This window comes from Mirounga leonina, unplaced genomic scaffold (assembly GCF_011800145.1).
Source record: "Mirounga leonina isolate KUSES-001 unplaced genomic scaffold, KU_Mleo_1.0 Mir_171, whole genome shotgun sequence".
NCBI classification, from domain to species: Eukaryota; Metazoa; Chordata; class Mammalia; order Carnivora; family Phocidae; genus Mirounga; species Mirounga leonina.
Window position 1 is genome coordinate 17,824,125 of NW_023270436.1, and position 20,303 is coordinate 17,844,427.

Sequence of the window (20,303 nt, forward strand, 5' to 3'; positions counted from 1 at the left end):
GGAGAGGGAAAGGGAGAGGCAGACTCTCCACCGAGCAGGGATCCCGACGCGGGGCTCGACCCTGGGATCATGACCTGAGCTGAAGGCAGATGCTTAACCAACTGAGCCACCCAGGCGACCCTGGAATGGAGGTTCTGTCGTGGTGAACACCCACTGGGCCTCCTGTTATCATTTTAAAACAACCTGTATGTAAGGCAGTGTGTGAACCCCTGTCTGCCTATGTCCCGCACCCCACCTTGTACAGAGCCACAGGCCAGACCCTGGGAGATGATGCTTTCCTTCACTGTCTTGAGTGTTCTGGGCTTTCTTATGTCTCCGGGCCTTTGGCCATGCTGTGCCCTCTGCCTGGGATGCCTTTACTTTTCTCCTGGGCTGCTCACCCAGCCCACCCTTGTCATCCTCTGTGCCACTTCTTGGAAGATTCTCCTGACAAACCCCTCTCCTGCCCAGGAAGGGGTAGGGGCCCCTCCCTAGCTCACCGCAGGGTGACATCCCTGTGTGTAATGGTCTGTTCACTTTTTCACCTGCTGGCTTCCCCACCAGATGAAGAGCTACGGGAGGACCAGAGCCTGGAATTGCTTGCCTTTTGGATCTCAGAGCCCCCAGCCTGGGGTGCCAGGGTTGGCAAAACGAACGAGTCAGCATGGGGAAATAAAATAAGCAGGTCTTGCCCCGGTGGAATTTGCCATGCAGCTCCTCAGAGCACTTACTGCTTGTGGCTAAAAGGATCACCTGTGCACCTAGAGATGGATCCTGAAAGAATGGCTGCATCATATTTGCAAACCTCAGGAAAGTCTGTGTTCCGTGGCTTCTCCCACCCTGATTCCCAACTTGGACAAGGATCTAGAACCATCCTTATTTGCATCTGGTCCCTCCCTTCCTTCCAGGGTGGGCTCCCCCTCACCCCTACTTCCCATCACCGTGGGGTCATGCCTCTCAACCAGCCCTTCCCAGAAAGCTTGCATGTGGTTTTTGGCATGCACGTGGTTACCAGAACCCAAGAGGCTCAGCAGGTCCCAGGCTCCCACTACCCACCCCGTCTCAATCCACACTGCCACCAAAGCTGTCACAAACAAGGGGGTGTGGGCCGTCACGTGGCCGCGTCTGAATAACCACATTCTCGCTTCCTTCTTTCACACAGGCTGTTGAGGGTTGGCGGGGTCCGGGGTCCACAGCAGTGCTCTGGCAGCGTGGGCCCCATCCCGGTCGCTAAGGGAGAGAAGCCACTTCTCCTGGGCCCACGAGGCAGCTGTTGCCTGCTCTGCTGAGCACGGTAAGTGCCCGCTTGCCAAACCACGGGGAGTGGCTGGGAGGCCTCTGGGACCAGCAGGCCCGCCTGACAGCAGAGGGCCGGCCCGGCGCAGGACCTGAGCTCCGAACCAGAGCCCCGGGGGCTGGGGATCGAGGTCGTGGCCTTATTGGGCAGTCTCTTCTGGATCCTGCTCCCTCAGCTTCTTCCATCCTACCCTCCCCATCAGGCTGGCCACTGGGCTGCTGGCTTGAAGAAGGGGGAGGGGCTCTAACTTTGAAAAAACTCAGAGAAACCAGGAACATGTCCCTAAAAATCATGCTGCCTCTCTTTTCGTGCGAGGCACAGGGAGGTGAAGGGACTTGCTCAGAGCAGAGCTGGGGTTAGATCTGGGTGATCCCAGAAAGGGAGAGCGGGTGCAGGATGTGTCTTGAAGCGCTTAGGCTAGGGATCCATAACAATATTGTCTCCAAAGTGATGTTCTTCATGCTTTTCATAAAGTTGAGAAAATGACTCTGGTCTGTAGCAAATTATGTAAATACTAGAATTAGGATACTAACTAATATTGCTAGCCAAAGAGAAAATAATCATCATAATTAGAATACTCTTAGTAATTTGTATTTGGGGTGGTTTAGGGGCATAAAGGGGAATGAGAATGGCGGGCGGGGGATGGTACCTAAAGCAGTGACCTCCGACGCTCACACGCGCGCACACACGCACACACAAACACCCATGAACAATGATCAGGACTCCGGTCGCCTGGAATTCTCTTCCTCTTTCCTGGACCCTCTTGTTTTCTTCTTTTCCCATCTGTGTCTTCGAACCCCCTGAGACCAGTCCTCTGGGTGGGCAGGGAGCCCAGGGGGTCACTCTCCTGGCCCCAGGCCCCTCAGCGGCTTCCTCTGGGGCTGGCCTGGCCACACCCGAAATGGTAGATGCCTCCGTCACCAGGCTTGGCCAGAGGCCAGGGGAGACTGAAGCCCGGATGGCGGAAGGGGCCGGGCTGCCAGGCTGAGCGCCTCCTGGGAAGCTCGGCCAGGCAGGAGCAGGGCCTTCCGAGGGGCTGGGGAATCACCCAGGAATGCTGTGCTTCCCTTGTGCAGATGAGAAAATCGAGGCTCAGAGGGGAGAAGCAGCTGCCCATCGTGGCCCGGCTGGGAGGTGGCTGGCGTTGGACTTGCTTCCCTGGCCCTCATCTGGCTGCAGGAAACTCGTGGAGCCCAGGGTGACCCCAGCCATGGTCTCTCGGTCTCCTTTGCTAAGCTTGAGCAAGAGGATGGTGGGGGGACACGGGGCCCAGGCTAGAAGGAGATAGGATGGCTGTCTGTGCATCTGTGTGCTGGTCCATCTGCCTGTCTACACAGACAACTCTTCAGACAATCCTCAGTTGTTAAACTAAAACCAGGTGTAGGTCTCTTTAAATTCATTTGTGCAAAATGACTTGCCTCCTCTGTACCAGGCTAGCAAATTCGGGGTCCAGAAGGTGAAAGTTGTTTTGGTTTGTTGTTTTTGTTTGTCTGTTTGTTTGTTTTTGGTGGGGGCAGGGGGCAGAGAAAATCAGCCATCACTGGGGCTTCTGTTCCTGCAAAGGCTATGGAACAGTAAACAGGTGTATCTGCGGTATCGCGGTTTATAGGGATGGGTGGTAATTAGGTAAAGGGTTCCTTGAGGGGGGTCGGGGGCGATGATGAGAAAAGGTCGGGAAGGGCAGGACGGCAAGCCCAGAGCAAGAACCCGCGTGCTGGTTGCTTCTGTCCCATTCATCAGTCCCCTCCTGCAACGGGCCTTTCAGAAGCCCCTGGGAGGCAGGCCTGTCGGGGCTGGGGACCCAGTGGAGACTGCCCTGCAAAAGCTTGCAGCCTGGTGGAGATGCTGGTGGGGCAGCCACCGTGCCCACGCCCCACTGGGCCAATGTCACAGCGCCAGCTAAGTGCCTGCCTGTCCGCTAAGCCCTGGGTAAGGGGTGTGAGCAACAAGACATCTGTGGTTCCTGTCCTTTTGAAGTGCGTGGGCCAATGGGAATGGAGTTTTAGACAGTAAACAACATTTTAAACGGTTTAAACAATGGGAACGACTAATCATGCCTGAGCAATCCAGGATGGCTTCTTGGAGGAGGCACCATTTGCTAAGCTCCGGAGAATGGATGATAGGAGGCTGTGACTGTGAGTTGGATCTGGAGCGAGAACACCCAGGGGCAAGTTGCTGAGCCCTCTCTTACTGGGTATGTGACTCTAGGTGCCAAGTGGGTCTCGGTTTCCCCATCTTTCACATGCGGTTAGTAGAGGAGGTGCTAGGGCCTGAGTGAGCTAGTGATTCATGTATAGCTCTTAGATCAGTCCCTGGAAGATGGTCTACACTTGATACCTGTGATTTGCAAGCTAGGGCTGTCCTGGGGCTTGCCATGGAGACAGTTTTCTAGGGCTCTCTCTCCCGGCCCTCTCTGACTCAGAGGTACGTCAAAGCTGTTCCGGGGTCGGGGATTTTTCTGGGATATGGCCCTGAATGCAGAATGACAGAGACAACAGCTGGCCATTATTGAGCACTTACTGTGTGCTAAACACTCAACCTGAACCAGCTCCCTTCAACCCACAACAACCCCATGAAGTGTACGTGCTATCATTGTCCTTTTATTCCAGATGTGGGACCTGTGGCTCAGAGAGGTGAGTTCAGGTGCCCAACGTCACACAGCTTATGCGTGCCAGAGCTGGGCCTCGATCTGGTTTGATGCTGGACCTGATCCCGAGTAGGGCCAGGGCCTGTCCTGGCCGCCAGGACTGAGAACAGCCCTGGGGCCTGGGGGAGGAAACCTGGGCCTTGGTTTGACCTACTGTTGATTTAGAGCCTCCCCTTCTCTTGACCGGCTGCTCAACCCACACCCTGAGATGCTCAGTCTTTCTGGTCCTAAGCTTTCAAACTCTTGAGTGCTGGGATTCCCAGGATCCAGGATTCTGACTGTCAAGTCCCAAGCTTCTTGGAGTTGCCACAGTGCCTTTCCCAAGCAGGGTGGCCGCACGCAGCCGAGCCTGGAGCAGGGTATGGGCCCCCGCCAGGGGCCTGCCCCTCCACAGCCTGGGTGGGGCCCCGGCGGAGCAACCAGGTTTTAGGGTAAAAGACAGGAAACGGGCCGTATCTGACCTACTCCGTTAGGCGAGCAGGAAGACAGATAGGACGTGGCAGCTCTCTGGCCCTCTCTCAGAGCCCCTCTCCTGTGGTAAGTGACCATTTTCCTGCCTCTGGGGGGAGAAAGGTGTAAGGGGGGGACTTCACAGCTCTGAGGAATTGCCTTCACTCTTCTGAGCCTTGCTGTCCTCATCCGTATAATGGGAGTTGTAGTAGCTGGTGCTGGTGTGGAATGGTCCAGCCGCAGTGGTGGCCTTCTGATACGCCGTGCTCATTGCATTACAATACATTTCTCTTAGCAAATAGTAAAGTCCATATCCCACCTGCCAGCCACAGCGCTTACATTCCAGCCCTGTCCTTGCCACCTGCACGGCCCCCTCAGATCAACAGAACGCCCGGGAGCCGGATTTTCCTCCTGCCAAGCAGCCTGGCTCGTGGCTGGGGTCTCCGTGGTCCTTCTCCCTTGAAGCCCGTGGGGTGGCAGGCACCAGGCTGGGGTGACCAGCCAGCCCAGCTTGTCTGGGACTGAGGCAACAGGACAACGGATGAGGGGATGATTTTCAGCACTAAAAGTGGGAACACCCTGGACGAGGTGGTCGCCCTAAATAGACCTGGGCTGGGAGATGGGGCTTTCCCGATGTGCCCTGTCTTATCTCCACACACACGGGGGTCTCTGCTCTCAGGCAGGACCCCACAGCGTCCCTCACTGCCCCTGGGGGAGGTAGGGAGGCTGTCGCGTCCATACCTTCCCTGACTCTGAGCTTTCTCTATCCTCTGCATCTCTGTCCACAGCCCTGAAGAGGCTCCCCCAGTAAAACATCCCTGCTGATGCCAGATATCAGGGACCTTCCCTGCAGCACGCTATTTGATTCTCAGCTCCATTCTCTGAAGCAAGGTTGCCCATTTTAACAGATAGGGAAACTGCGGCAACCCACTCAGGTTACATAGCTGCTGAGTGGTCTCTCCTCCAAGCTGCCTGCGCATGCAGGGGGCAGTGGGGATGGGCACAGGGAGAGGGCAGCCGCCCCTTCCATGCCTTCCTCCCTGCCTCTGGGCTGCAGAAAGTCAGGTCCTGACTCATCAAGGTGCCTCCTCCACCCAGGAACCGGCGGGTGGGGCCTTTTCTTGCCCCCACCCTCTCTGCTTCCAGGAAGTGGCTGAGGGCTCTGCCTTCCAGGAACTGAGAACTGCCCAAGTGGGGGGTGGGGAGTGGGTACAAGTCTTTGTAATTTTGAAATACGGATCCTAAAGTCCACCCCGCCCCACCCACCCCGGGAAAGCAAGGCCAAGATCACCCCCAAGCAGGAACTTCCCCCCTGTACAAAGACGCTCTGCCTCCTAAAGGCAGGTTGGGAGGCAAAGGATGTGCATACGCACATGTGTGTGTGTGTGTGTGATACGTTTATTGAGCACCTACTGCGAGCCTGGAATTTTTGAGTTCATCATCTTGTTGCATTCCCTTAACAGCTCAATGAGATAGATGCAGATTGGTATCCCCATTTTACAGATGAGAAAACTGAGGCTCAGAAATTCAAGGTCATACAGCTTATAAGGGACAGAGCTGGGACCTGAACATCTTTTTGTCTGACCCCATAGTCTGTGTTCTCAATCCTGTGCCCTGAATAGCACCTGGTACATATGGGTATGGGGGCTGACCTTTCTGGATGAGATGGCCTTCAAGGTCCTTCTTTTTTTTTTTTTAAGATTAATTTGTTTATTGAGGTGGGAGGGGCAGAGAGAGGGGGGGAGAGAGAATCTCAAGCAGACTCCATGCTGAGCACTGAGCTGACGGAGAGCTCAATCCCATGACCCTGAGATCATGACCTGAGCTGAAATCAAGAGTCAGACGCTTAACTGACTGAGCTACCCAGGCGCCCCAAGGTCCTTCTTATTCTTATTCTGCCTTCCTTCTCTCAACTGGGTCCCCAACCCCTTCCACAGAAGCAGCAAGCTAAGGTCTCTTCTGAGTCTTTGCTCCTTCTGCCCCCTTAGCTAGGTCAGCTTTCTCCCCAAAGCCTTCCTGAATCTTCACTGGGCTACAATCTGATCTCTGCCACTTGCCAGGTGTGTGCCTTTGGGCAAGTTGCTTTACCTGTCAGAGCCTTACCCCTCCTCCCTCCTTAGTAAAATGAAGACAGTTGTGAAGGCCTGATGTGTCTGATGCAAATATCATAAAGTTTGGTTTAAGAAATTATTTTAAGACAGAATCAGACCGGCATTTTAGAAACCAACATGAGTGAACAGGTGAAGGAGGTCAGGTTGAGCCTAGAAGCTAAGGGGCTTATGAGTAAGTTACAGTCACTCAAGGAAGGATGAGCAACTGGTCTCTGCTCAAAATTATGTGAAGTATGAGGATAAGTTTTGGAAATGACCCAGGCTCTGCCCCAGACACAGTGCTTGGGATTGCACCCTGCTGAGGGTATTATGTCCGAGAAAACCAGGAATACCTGAATCCTGGCCCAGAACACAGCTGTTACTCCCCACAGGATCCTCAGGTGCACTATTCTGAATCCCGCAAACAACCCACCAGTGGCAGGGGGGGCGTGAGGGGAGGGAGATCTGTCAAGAAAACATGGATGTCCACCATGCCAGGAAGAAAGACCAAGGAGAGGAACTGCCCTTTCTGGCTGCTGGTCAGGGGGGGCCGAAGGGTCACAGGAGAATGGGCCCCCAAGCAAATGAGATGCCTGTTAGCTCCCCGAGGGCAGGACCGTTCTGAAGAGATGGGAGTTTTCAGATAGTACAGAGAGTATAGTTGATGGCTCTGGGCCCTTGAGGACTTACAGGAGAGGCTTACTGATGGAGCCCAAGCAGCCACCCTTTGCTGGAGCTGGTGATGGGGACAAAGTGCTAAGGGCTTCTAGGCTTTGCTTGTATCAACCTCACAATAAGCTATGAGGTAGGTACTGTCATCCCAGTTGTGGAAGTGAGGACAAAACCAAGCCGGGACACCGAGAGAGGATGGGGAAAACTGAGAACCTGAGGGACAGGCCAGCACTGTCCTGTGTATGGTGGGAGCCAAGGCGAAGGAAAGTAGGAGAGAGGGACATGGAGAGACGGGTCAGGAACAGACTCCAAAAGGCCCCAAAGGCCCAAACAAGCAGCTTTATCCTGTCGACCTGTGGTCTACAGACTCTTTGGTTCATGGACGCCATCAGCAGACAATATATGTACATTGATCTATCTATGAATTGTAAGCAGGTACTCCAGGGCTCATGATAGATTATAAATGTGTGCAAAACTAGAAATCACAAAAGGGTGACATAACAGTCTAACTAGAAGCTCTAATAGTTTCTTTCTATACCCCAGTGGACTGTCTTGCCCACAATTTTGAAGTTTTAATCACAAAGGGTAGGGAGGCAAATACAATTTCTTTGCAACATATAAGGAGAGTTGTGGGGCCCTCTGGATGAATCTATTGATGTTGATAAATAATAATAGTTGCAATTTGCTGGGCAGCTCCCGTGTACCAGGCACGCGCTGCGTCATGAGGATGCTTAAACGCTAAGTGCCTGGGCCCCTGGCTGTCGCTGTCCACATGATTGCAGTAGAGGGCGCTTGGCAGGCCCAGTGGTGAAGCTATCCTCAAGTCCCTCTGTCTGTGTCTCCTGCCAGGTGCCATGCCTCTGCAAGTCCTCCTGCTTCTGATTTTGCTGGGTCCTGGCAGCAGCCTCCAGCTGTGGGAGCTAGAGAAGGATGGAGCCCAGGAGGCCCCAGACGCCCCGCTTGCCCGGGGCCGGAGACAAGTGGATGAGGACCATGAAGTGGACTCATATGACTATGTCACAGAAGGCACAGAGCCTCCAGAAATGCTTACACATGAACCTAGGTCTTTGGCCCTGACCCCTAACATTCTGGCTGAGTTGGCAACACTGGGGCATGGAACTCCTGAGCCAGCTACTCTGGAGGCGGCCACACGGGACTCTGCTGGCCTGGACACAGGAGGGGTGGCCCTAGGGAATCTGAGCATGGAAGTGGTCACACAGGTGATTCCTGTCACAACGGACACACTGACCAAAGAACCAGCCACTACATTACCTCCCATCACAGAAGCTCAATCCACAGAGGGGGCTCCATCCACAGAGCTGGCCACCACTGAGGCCCCGTCCACAGAGCCAGCAGCCACAGAGGCACCGACCACACAACCTGTGGCCACAGAGGCCCCGTCCATGGAGTCTACTGTCATGGAGACCCTGTCTACGGGGCCAGAAGCCACAGACGCCCTGTCCACGGAGCCCACTGCCACAGAGGCCCTGCCCATGGAGTCTACTGTCATGGAGATTCTGTCCACGGAGCCAGAAGCCACGGATGCCCTGTCCACGGAGCCCACTGCCACAGAGGCCCTGTCCACAGATCCAGCCACCACAAAGGTCCCATCCACAGGACCTGCCACCATAGGGCGCCTAACCACGGTCCTTCTTGTGACCTCTGATCCTCAAAACAGCACCACTGTGGCAGGAGGCAATTTGCTTGATGTCCTCACCAAACGATGGGAAAATCGGCAGCATCTCTCCCCACAGAGCTCTGTGGCCCCCATCCCCACAGGGGCCCTGGACCGCATCCCCGTGAAGCAGTGCTTGCTGGCCATCCTCATCCTGGCCTTCATAGCCACGACTTTTCTCGTGTGCACAGTGGTGCTGGCCGTCCGCCTCTCCCGCAAGAATCACATGTACCCAGTGCGCAATTATTCCCCCACCGAGATGGTCTGCATCTCATCCCTGCTGCCTGAGGGGGGCGAAGTGCCCACGGCCACGGCCAATGGGGGCCTGCCCAATGCCAAGAGCCAGGGCCTAAAGGCAGAGCCTGCGGAGGGCCGAGATGGGGACGACCTCACCTTGCAGAGCTTCCTCCCTTAACTCCTCCGTTCGTCCATGAGAGCAGGACCCGGGCCTCCTGGCTCCCTCCAAGGCCCGCCGGGCCACAACCAAGCACCCAGGCTCTGTTCCAGGTCTGGGTTTCCTTGGGGCCCCCTGGGGATGGGGACCTTTAGAACAGGGCCCCTGGTTGGCCCACAGGACCGAAAGCGGCTGAATTCTTGCAGCCAAAGCAGGATTGGTGAGCCAGACGCCTTGTCCTCCCCCTCCAGAGGAGGCCAGAGAGATCCCTCCACCTCCCTGTCTCCCACCTGTCTGGGCTCCCTCTAATGCTCCCACTGCTGAGGTCTCATCCCCATGCACCCAGGGAAGACCCAGAGGCTTCTGGTTGCTGTCACTCTACAGGAAGGGGGCATTTGGGGGAGGAGTGCTGGGTTCCTGAGGCCATTCCTGGTTACCCCCCCCCCTTGGGGGCAGCTTGGGTTTTCTTGGGCGTTTCCCCAGGGAGCCCAGGGTGAGATCCTGGCCTGTGAGGTCTGGGGTATACTTGGAGAGCCCAGGGCTATACCCTTCTTTGGGGCTGTGTGGACCAACGAGCTTCTTCCTGGGGACAGAGTAACCCCTATCCTGCCCTCTCTCGTCTGCGCCTGTGCCTACATTTTAGGGAGGGCTCTGTCTTGTTCACTGAATATCCCACCCCCCAGCCCAGGGCCTGGTACAGCACAGGCCTTTAATAAATATTTGATAAACAAATGATGGCTGAATGTTTCAGGGTATCAGGGTGCCTCCTTCTGGTGGGGAGTTGGTCCTTTGCTGTTCACCCCCAGCCCCTTCCCGGAAGCTCCCTGTATAGGCCTAAAGTTGACTTCAGTGTTGTCTCTTGGACACTGGGAACATCTTGGTACATCTTTGGGCAGCTGGGGATGGTTTTAGGCTTTTGGGGTGAGAGGGAGGCTGGTCCCCGAATCCACTTTATTCAACATCCCCCATGACCCAGTTCTAACCTACAGAATTTGGCGCCCTCCCCCACCAAATCTCAGACAAATATGCCCTCTCAACGTCAGGGCCATCCTCCCTGGAAACCCACCCTGACCTCTGCCTTCTACAGGGGGCCTGTCTCCCATTAAACACCCACTCCTCACAGGGCTGAGCACAGCTGCAGCCTACGAGGCTTTTGTACCAAGTTTGGGGCCAGCAAACCTTTTCTTAAATGGCCAGACCAAAAATATTTTATGTTTTGCAGACCACGTGGTCTCAGCTGCAACTTCTCAACCCCGTTCTCGGTCCTCGTAGATCTGATGTGGTGACGGACACTGTGTCACAAATGAATGGGGTTGGCTGGGTTCTAATAAAACTTTATTTACAGACAGACGGCAGGCTCTCTGTTTGCTGACCCCTGATTTAAGCATTGGGTGAGCAGATGGCCCGGTTTGCGTGGGACTCTGTGATTTTAGCACTAGGAGCCCCATTTGGGGGCAACTCCGCAGGCCCAGCAAGTCGGGATGGTTGGCTGCCCTATTCATGCAACGCTCACCATGTCCCTGCATTACCGCGTTCGGACCCACGCTGACCCTGTGCCAAAGCTTCGACGGTGGCTGAGCCCGGATTCAGACCTGGGATCTTCTGCCTCCTGAAGCTTTTCTGTCCCTTGGGTACCGGGAGAAGGAGCTGTTGCTACAAGCGCTCTGTTCTACCTTTTGGGACAGGAATACGCCTCATCTTGGTGGGCTTTTTCTCTTCTAGAAAAATACCTCCCGCGGCCTCTTTGGGAGCCACGGATCCCTTCACTTCAGGGTGTGGCCTGCAGACAAAGTTCAAAGACAGGGTTGAGTCCCGGTAGGTATTGGCTGCAGCTGGAGAAGTGGGGGGAGACAGGGGACAGGCAGGAGGGAACGTGGCAGGCCATGGGGGCAGAGTCAGTGAGAAGTGGAAGAATGTCGGCCCCCGGCCCCCTGACTCTCTGGAACCAGCGTGACACACAAGGAAGGCGTTCGGGGCGCTTTGGTGGGAGAGGGGTGTCCACCCTGGGCTGGGGCAGCTGACCCTGGAAAAGGCGGGATCGTGCATTAAGAGAAACGTGCGTTTCCTCGCCCTTTGGAAGTGATGAAAAAAATCACACTGGGGACTTGACATCCTGGAGCTGGGGACCCAGAGGCTGAAGGACTTGGGGGACATCTGAGCAGTCTCCGTGGGGCCTTGTCACCCCATCCTTCTGGGCAGGGAACAGGTCCCCGGGTTCTCCCCCTCCGCTGGAGGACACTGCAGCCCCAGGGGGCTCCCCTTTGGCGGCTTTTTCCAAGGCCTGGACCTAAGTGGGCGTCAGGGATGACAGGTGCTTGATGCGGCCACCAGAGGGCGCCCGCCACCAGCTCTTGGAGCCGTTGAGAGGCCGGCCCTTCCCAGTTTTTGAGGCGCAGGGATTGCTGAGCCAGGGACCGGCTGCAGACCCAGAACAACGGGCTCCTTGGGTACATTTGTACCCAGGCGGTGATCTGTGGTGCTTGCCAATGTCCTTGTGGTAAATACTCCCAGGGCTGATTCTGAGCCACCAACTATGGATAAAATAAATGATACAACAAATAAAAATCTTCTCAAGAACATAGATAAAAGCAGAATGTAGTAAAATAATTAGGAAGTGATGAGTGTTGAGTATTGGAGGTTTTTTATAACTTAACTTTGACACAAGTGGCTTACAGATTCTGAAAATCTAACAGTGGGGCCTGGGAGACGGCTATAGGCTGACTCCTCTTGCCCCCACCTCCCCTCGACCTTGAACATCACCGCCTGCATCACCCATTCACCCATTCGGCACATATATTCTGAGCACGAACATCTGCAACATCTCCCACGAGTCCCCTCAAACAGCCTGGGAAGGAGGACTCGTATTCTCCTCATTTTACAGGAGCAACTGAGGCCAAATCACCTGTCTCAGGTCACACATAGGATCTGGGACTGGAACCCAGGCCTGAATCAGAAAACCCCGTTCCTACCACAGTGTTGTGCGGTCCTTGAGGTCCCAGCAGGGTTCCAGGGGGAATCCCGTGCCCCAAACTCTCCCTGCTGCTGACCTGTCCTGGCGTCTGGAAGTCCCCAGCAGTCACGCTTGCAGCTCCTGGTGGCTGAGGGAAGGCGCTGGTACTGGGGAAGGTGACAGGGTCGAAGCCAGCTCCCTCCTTGCAGAGAGCAGGATGCAGTAAAGCTGCGGTCCAGGACACAGAGAGATGGCGGGGGGCGGGGGGCCCTGGGCATTTAGCGCACGTCTAGCCCCGTGCCGAACGCTTCAGCTGCAGGATCTACTCGGGCCTCACAACCACCTGGGACGTGAGTATAATTATTATCCCATTTTACTGCTGGGGAAACTGAGGTTCAGGAGGCTAATTCACTTGCGCCAGCAGGGTGCATTGCTAAGAAAGCAGATTCTGCTGACTTCAGCTCTGGCGGCAGCGAAGGAAGGACGGTAGACAGGAAATCAGGAAATGGAGGGGACGCATACTAAGTTTACTCTAGGTCTCTTGTGTCTTCCGGGCTGGGGTTGCCAGCCCTGCAATGGTTCATCCGGCAGCTGATCTGGGCAGAGCCTCCTCAAGCTTGCCTTCTATATCCCGCCCCATCTGCCACTCAGGCCATATAACTCGAATGTCATGGTGTGTCCAGCCTGTGCCAGGCACCATGCTAGGTCCCGGGGATGCCATGTGGGGCTCCTGGCCTGGAGGGAGAGCGATTCATCAAATGATCACCTAGAGAAATAGGAGATCGTGGCTGGGCCCGGAGCCCCAAAGGAGGGGTGCTGGGGCTCAGAGCATGTGCAATGTGGCCGGACCTTGGGGGTGAGGTGGGGAAGGGGTCAGGACAATGTTTGAGGCTGGACAGGTGCAGAGTTATTGAGGGTGGGTGTAGAGAGGAGAATGTTCCAGGCACTGAGGACAGTATATAGAATGGGGTGGGGGCGTTGGGAGAATGGAAGAGTCTAGGGCGGCGGGAAGGAGCCAGAGTGGCTGCAGGGGGGCGGGCACGGCTGTTTGAGGATAAGGGGGCCTGAGCCAGCGTGGTGGGTGCACGAGGTGAGGAATCGAGAGATAACTGGGAAGCAGGAAGTGTAGGAGTTGGTGATGCATGGGCAGGGTGATGAAGAGAGGGGAGGAAATGGAAACCTCAAGTTTCCTACATGGGTGTGTCATCAGTGGAAGGAGCAGGTTGGGTGGTGGGATGGGCTTTGGCCCTGGAGAGTCTCCAGGGTCTGGTGAATCTCCAGGCCAAGTGTCAGAAGGCTGCTGGAAAAGACCCTCCACATCATTAGCCATCAGGGGAATGCAAATGACAGCCACCGTGAGATGTCACCTCACGCCACCAGAAGGACTACCATTCAAGACCCACAGTGCCACGTGCCGATGAGGATGCGGAGAAGCTAGAACACTCGCATGTTGCTGCTGGGAATGCAACAGGGCGCTGCCACTTTGGAAGCCAGCGTGGCGCTTTCTTACGAAGTTAGACATGTATTCAGCATACTGCATATTTGCACCAAGTTGCACATCCAGGCAACTTCAAAATCCCTTTCGTAGGTGTTTCTGCGAAAGAATGAAGATGTGTGTCCATGCAAAGACCTGTATGCAATGTTTATGGCAGCTTTATTCATAGTAGCCAAAAAGTGGGAAACAATCCAAAGATCCATCATCTGGTGAATGGATAAATGAACAACGGGACGCTACTCGGAATAAAAAGGAGCAAATGGTTGGTACATGCACCAACGTGGACGAATCTCAAACACATGCTGAGTTAAAGAGGCCAGACACAAAGGGCTATGTGTATACAATGATAAAAAGTCCAAGAACAGGCAAAGCCAATCCAGAGTGGTAGAAATCAGCCCAGTGGTTACCCTTTTGAGGGATGACGTAGGAGGGGCTGGAAGGAGGCTTCTGGGGTGATGGGGACATCGTGCTCCATCTTGGTCTGGGTGGTGGTCACATGGGATCGTCCTTTACTGAAGCTCACTCGACTCTTCTCGTCCGACTGGTGCATTTTACTGTGTGGGAATTGTGCCCCAGTGCAAGCAGATGAACAAGCAGGCGGGCAGTGGGTTCCTGAGCCTGGGCCTGCCTGTGGGTCTGCTCAGGTGAAGGAGCATGCCTGAGCGTGGAGGGCTTGGACATCCCCAGAGAGAGGAAGAGGCCACAGCTCCTGGGGCCACCCCCCACCCTAGCTCCTCCTTTCCTTCAGTGGCTCTACTGTGTTCGGACACCTTCAGTGACTCCCTGGTGACTGAGGAGAAAAGAAGTTTCCAATCTTGTCATTTGCTGGCCATCGACCTAAATGTTTCATGGTCCAGACAGACTGACCTCGTCACTCGTCACTCGCCACTCCTCCTCACACATGCTTCCTGCCTCTGATCCATCACCCCTTCCACTGCCTCTCCCTGGGGCTCAGCTCCCCCAGGCCCCGAGCACTTTCTGAGCTCAAGGTTGATCCAGCCATGCCTCTGGACTCCCTGTTTGCTTGTCTCTCGTCTTCCCGGTTCTTTGCCCTGAGCTCTGGGCACAGAGATCAGTCTGGCTGGCCAAAGGTAACTCTAGGTTGTTCTCCTCCTTTCCGGGCCTCCATCTCTCCATCTGTGAAATGGGTATCGGCGTGTCTGCTCATGCCACTGAGTGGCCACTGTTTGCTCACCTGTTCCTCCCACTCAGGGGAGGGTCTTGTGGGTCTTTCATGCCCTAGAAGGCTCAGCAAGGGACAGAATTCAAGATGATGCTCAGTCCGGGCCTGGCCTTGTAGTCTCTCTGAGCCTCCGAGTCCTCATCTAACACAGGCACGGTCAAGTGCCCCTGGACCGTGAACGGTCGGGGTACCGGTAACCTTCACAATGGCGGGAGAAGTAACAGCCGCAGCTCCCTCCCAGGTGCCAACCGTGAGTTTACTCTGTGCTGGATTTGTTGTCTGTGTTTCCTCATTTCATCCTCAGCTTGTGAGGTAGGTCCTATCTGTAATCCCGTTTTACAGAGGAACAAACTGAGGTTCAGAGAGGTTCGATGACTTGCCTGAGGCCACACAGCTTGAAAAATCACAGATCCGGGATTAAACTCTTAGACTTGCTCGGGGGGCACCTTGAGGAAGGGCTGGGAATTCCCTGAAATCTCCAGAGCTCAAAACCACACCCTTGACCTGATCGCCCCTTGGCCACAGAGCGGAGTCCACCCCGGAGGCCAGCCCACAGAGGAGGGCGGGAGGTGCTGGGAAGCGGCCACTGGGCTCTGCCCATCCTTGGTGCCATGCTGTGCTCGGCAGCTGCAAAGGAGCGTGGGACCCGAAGCTATGGGCAGGAATGGGATTGCCCGGAAGAGAGTGTGGTCCTTTTCCTTTTTTAAAAAAGATTTTATTTATTTATTCATGAGAGATAGAGAGAGAGAGAGGCAGAGGCAGAGGGAGAAGCAGGCTCCCCGCGGAGCAGGGAGCCCGATGTGGGACTCGATCCCAGGACCCTGGGATCATGACCTGAGCCGAAGGCAGACGCTCAACCGACTGAGCCGCCCAGGCGTCCCGAGTGTGGTCCTTTTTCAACACGGCACCGCTTAGTAATGGCCAGGATGCTCTCGGTCCCCACAGAGCGGGCAGAAAACAGAACGACAAACAGCTCCTGTGGGGACCACCCTTTCCTGTGCCTCTCCCTGTGGGCAGCTCATAAAAGCTGAAACCACTGTGTGCAAGGCGGTGTGTGGATTCAGGGTCCCAACGGGGCCGGCCTTGAGGACAGGCGTGCCCCCCCCTCGCAGCTGTCAGCCTCGGCCTCTGGCCCCCACGCTCACTCCTGGGAGGCGGCGCACTCGCAGGCAGGGACATGGACTCAGCCTCTAGCATGACCCCGGCACAAAGCAGGTGACTGGACAACCTGGTGGGATAGGCATGAAAGTGTTTTTGAAGGACAGCAGGGAAAAACGCCCATGATGGAACATCATGTGGACTCTGAACCTCGGTCTCCTCCTCTGGCAAATGGGATAAGAACAGTATCGCCCCGCCGGGGGTGTCGGGAGGCTGAATGAAATGAGGCTGGAAGCGAGGAAGTGCTCAGTAGATCACAGCTATTAGGATTATCGAGAGTGGAAGGAAGACCAGAAGGCAGTTCACCAAATTGTTGAGAGGCTAGCCACCCGGTGTGCAATGATAGCTGAGCTTTCTTTGCTTCTTTCAGATTTTTTCTGTTTTCTTCGTATTTCTCAACAAATAGAATAAAAACCATAAGTGCTGGGAACTCTGGGGGTCCCAGCCTCCCCGGCTGGTGAGTAAACCATCAACTTACTGCTGCCCACACAGGAAGGCTTTGAGCCCGCGGTCCTCACCTGGGGGCGACTTTGCCCTCCCCGGGGGACATTGGACCTGTCTGTGGATACTTTGGTCGTGCTCCTGGCATCGAACACGTGGTCAGGGCTGCAGCTAACCACCCCCTCCTTGCAGTGCCCAGGACAGCCCCCCACAGCAAAGAAGTGTCTGGTCCAAAAGGCTGGTAGCACTTAGGGGGACACACACTGCTATCCCTACTCGGCAGTGAGAGACGCCCAGAAGGCCCCTTCCCAGAGGTTTCTGGAGACGCAGAGGGGTTTCTGTGTGCCAGCCACCTTGATTAGCCTCCTGGAGGCTGGGAGGCTGGGGCTGGGGCTGCCCTCACTCTTGCCACCCAGGAGCTTGCAGAGCTGCACCCCCATGCCCGAGGTCAGCGGGCGGCGGGATGGGCTCAGGGCTGCCTGTCCCAAGAAAGGAGAGAGAAATGGGCCTCCGGACAGGAGACCGGGGTGCCGAAGTGGTACAGACACAGGGCCCTTTGCGAGGCACATGAACCCTGCCAGGGCAGCCACGTGCCCGCGAACCACCCTCCCCTCCAGCCTCAGCGCTGGTTCGGGCTGCCCCCGTGCTCCCTGGGGGTGGTTCGTTCCTGAGACCCTGTTGTCCGGCCCCTGGGCCGCTCCGGAGGGAGAGGCTTCATGTGATTTCCTGCAGAGTTTCAGCAAATCACTGGGTTCAAATGAACACGTAGGACAATAGTCTCCCTCTCACTGCGCTCTGGCCCCATGAGCCTTCTTGCTCTTTCTTCTTCACATGCTCCTGCCTCAGGACCTTTGCACTTGCTGTTTCCTCTACCTGATGTTCTCTTCCCAGATGTTCACATGGCTGGCATTGTCCCATCCTTTTGGTCTCAGCTTGGTGTCCCCTCTTCAGAGAGGCCTTCTCTGCAGCCCTGCCCATAGGTCTTCATTCCCACAACCCCCTTTTCCCTTCAAGGCGCTGATGACTGCCTGTAGTAATGTTGAGATACCGATTTTTGCTGTGCAAGCTCGGGGGCCCCTGTCCCTCACATTCACTCTCCCCTCATCACTGCCCAGTGCCTGGCAGTAGAGGTTCAGGGGACATTCACTGAATGAACACACAAGCAAGGGAGGTTTGCGAGGGCGTGGGGAGGGAGGCAAAATGATGGGACTGACAAAAATGTAAGCACCGGGGGCGGAGACCAAGGGAGCGTCCGGTGTAGGGCTTGGAGTCAGGCAGTCCTGGTTCGAATCCCAGCTCCACTGCGTACCGGTTGCAGGACGGTGGGCAACTCTCTAACCTCTGGGGGCCTCAGCTTCCACACCCGTGAAATGGGGAGATGAGTCGGTGCTAACCCTAAGGCCGAGGGAGGTGACCACACATGTGGCCGGCACACTGTCGGTACCCAGTTACGGCCCATCGGGGGGGAGATGGTCCCTGGCTTCGGGGCAGACCTGGACCCCCTGAGCTGCACCATGGCGGCCTCCCTGGCCCCCTCAACCTTGAAGCCCATCCCTGTGGTTTGGGGAGCAAACCCCCGCCCTGCTCAGCTCTCTGTCTTTTGGCCTAAAATTAGCTCACAAATTCCTTGGCTGCCTGGCCAGGGCTTTCAACCGACAATTCAAACCAGATGTTTCCAGCTGTCGGGGCCCATCCCCCCTGGCCAGCGCCCGCTTGTGTCCCGGCTCAGGGAGGTCTGGCTTAACCCCGGGGGAGAGCAGCCCGCTGCCCGCACCCAGGAGCCCCAGCTTTGTGGTGGGTGCAGGGGTGTGGAGGGGAGCCCCGGGCCTGCATGCACACCCCTCCAAGGATGAGGGCACCCCCTGCCAAACTGACCTGCTGGCGGATGGGGGTGGGGGGCGGGGCCAATTGCTCTGCCCTTTCCATCCAGTAGCCTTATGGAGCGCCTACTGTATGCCAGGCTTCTGTGTTTGCTGCGGTCCAGATGGTGTGATTCCCATTCTCTGTCCCTTGTGTCACTTGGTTGCTGTTATTATTAGTAGTAGCATATTTATTTAGTGCCCGGTGCCAAGGCTCATTGATTCCTCATAATAATCCCGGGGATGTGGGTTTTTTTTTTTTTTTTTAAGATTTTATTTATTTATTTTTTAGAGAGCGAGTGAGAGAGAAACAGCATGAGAGGGGAGAGGGTCAGAGGGAGAAGCAGGCTCCCCGCTGAGCTGGGAGCCCGATGTGGGACTCGATCCCAGGACCCCGGGATCATGACCTGAGCCGAAGGCAGACACCTAACCATCTGAGCCACCCAGGCGCCCCGTGGGGTTTTTAAATAATTATTTTTATTTTATGTATTTATTTATTATTATAACTGCCATTTTACAGATGAGGAAACTGAGGCCCAGAGGGGTTGAGTAACCTAGCCCCAGGTCGCGCAGCTTCAAAGCAGCGATCCCAGAGGTCCCTGAAGGGCAGGTGGTCTTGGGTTTTACCTCCTTGCCATCCCCCCCACATGGCCCTTTCCCCCATGGCGGGCGGATCTGGGTGTTGTGGAAGGGCTCTCTCTGTGAGGATGCCCTCGGGCCCGGCTGCCGAAGATGAACCCAGGGAAGCTGCTGGGAGCAGGTGGCTCAGCAGGGGCCCCCACCAGCCAAGTTTCCCATCCCAGCTGAGTCAGAAGCAGGTGGTCAGGGCGGAAGGAGCCACGGGGAGGGCTGGGGATCTGTGTGGCTTTCGTGGGGGCCTCATATGGAGCTCCTTCTCCTCCCCAGAGATGAGACCTCGAACCATCTCTTAGTGTCCTTGAGTGTGTGTTGGGGTGGGTAAAGAGGAGAAGAGCTTGATGCAAGGAAAGGAGAGAAGTGGTGGAGGGTTTTGCACACACAGGGACCCATGGTTGGCCGTCCTCATCTCCAATATTAGCCCAAACCCCTGCCAATGCCCGCAGAGGCCCTGTGATCTGGCCCTGGTGCCCTCTGACCTCACTTCCTCCCACTGTCCCCTCACTCACTCTGTTCTGGCCACACCAGACACTTTTCTTTTCCACTCCTTGAAAATGCCAGGCACCCCCCACCTCAGGACCTTTGCACTTGCTCTTCCTGCTGCCTGGAATGCTCTTCCTCTGATCGTCTCTGACTCAGTCTCTCTCACCTTCAGGGCTTTGCTGGGACGTCACCCTGTCCCTGACTTTTCTCCCGGCCAGACCACATAGATATTACTAAGTTACCGCTTTAACTGTCTTCCTTGTCCCACTGGAATGTCAGCTCCAGGAGGACAGGGATTTTCATCTGTGTTGTTCTCTGCCATAGCCCTAGGGCTTGGGAAGCGTCTGGCATGTAGTATGTGCTCAGTAAGTATTGAGAGAGAGAGAGAGAGAGAAAGGAAGGAAGGAGGGAGGGATGGAGGGAGGGAAAGAGGAAAGAAGGGAGAGAAGGAAGATGGGACAGAAGGTCCTAGTGTACAGCGAGGGGGCAGAAAGGAAGCAGGAGAAATGTGGGGTGATGTACTGATGTTTGGGTGACTTAGGACCCCCTGAAGTTCAATCCCAAACCTCCCCACTTCTCCCTCTCAGCCAGCATCCTTCTGCTCAAAGTTGGGCAGGGCCCCCCATTTCCAACAGTGCTGCAAAGGAATTCAGAAGCATCTTCTCAATTCCTTCCCGTGATGGCGATGGCATAGCAGGTGGGGCAGGGCAGCGGGGACTCCTGGGGAGCGACCTGCCCAAGGGCACCCAGTGGGCAGTCTGCGGAGGGGGAGAGCGAGACCTGGTGCTCGCAGCCCGTGTTTACATTCCTGCCCTCCTGGATGGCTTCCCTGCGGGGCTGACACCACGTGGGGAAATGTAAATGTTTACAAGGCAGCCCACAGCTGGCCCGGCC

General features: G+C 55.8%; 1 protein-coding gene across 3 annotated transcripts; it reads left to right on the forward strand.

The window, feature by feature from the left end:
- The first annotated feature begins 1,070 nt into the window (after positions 1-1,070).
- On the forward strand, positions 1,071-10,562 carry SELPLG (selectin P ligand). Of its 3 annotated transcripts, none has more exons than XM_035017216.1 (2): positions 1,071-1,273; positions 7,985-10,562. In XM_035017216.1, exon 2 carries the CDS (start codon positions 7,990-7,992, stop codon positions 9,223-9,225), a length of 1,236 nt encoding a protein of 411 aa, XP_034873107.1. In that variant the 5' UTR covers positions 1,071-1,273; positions 7,985-7,989; the 3' UTR covers positions 9,226-10,562. The 3 variants fall into 3 exon arrangements, with proteins under 3 accessions (XP_034873107.1, XP_034873110.1, XP_034873108.1); XM_035017219.1 differs by lacking the exon at positions 1,071-1,273 and adding an exon at positions 2,931-3,470; XM_035017217.1 differs by lacking the exon at positions 1,071-1,273 and adding an exon at positions 4,311-4,460.
- Positions 10,563-20,303: the final 9,741 nt, after the last annotated feature.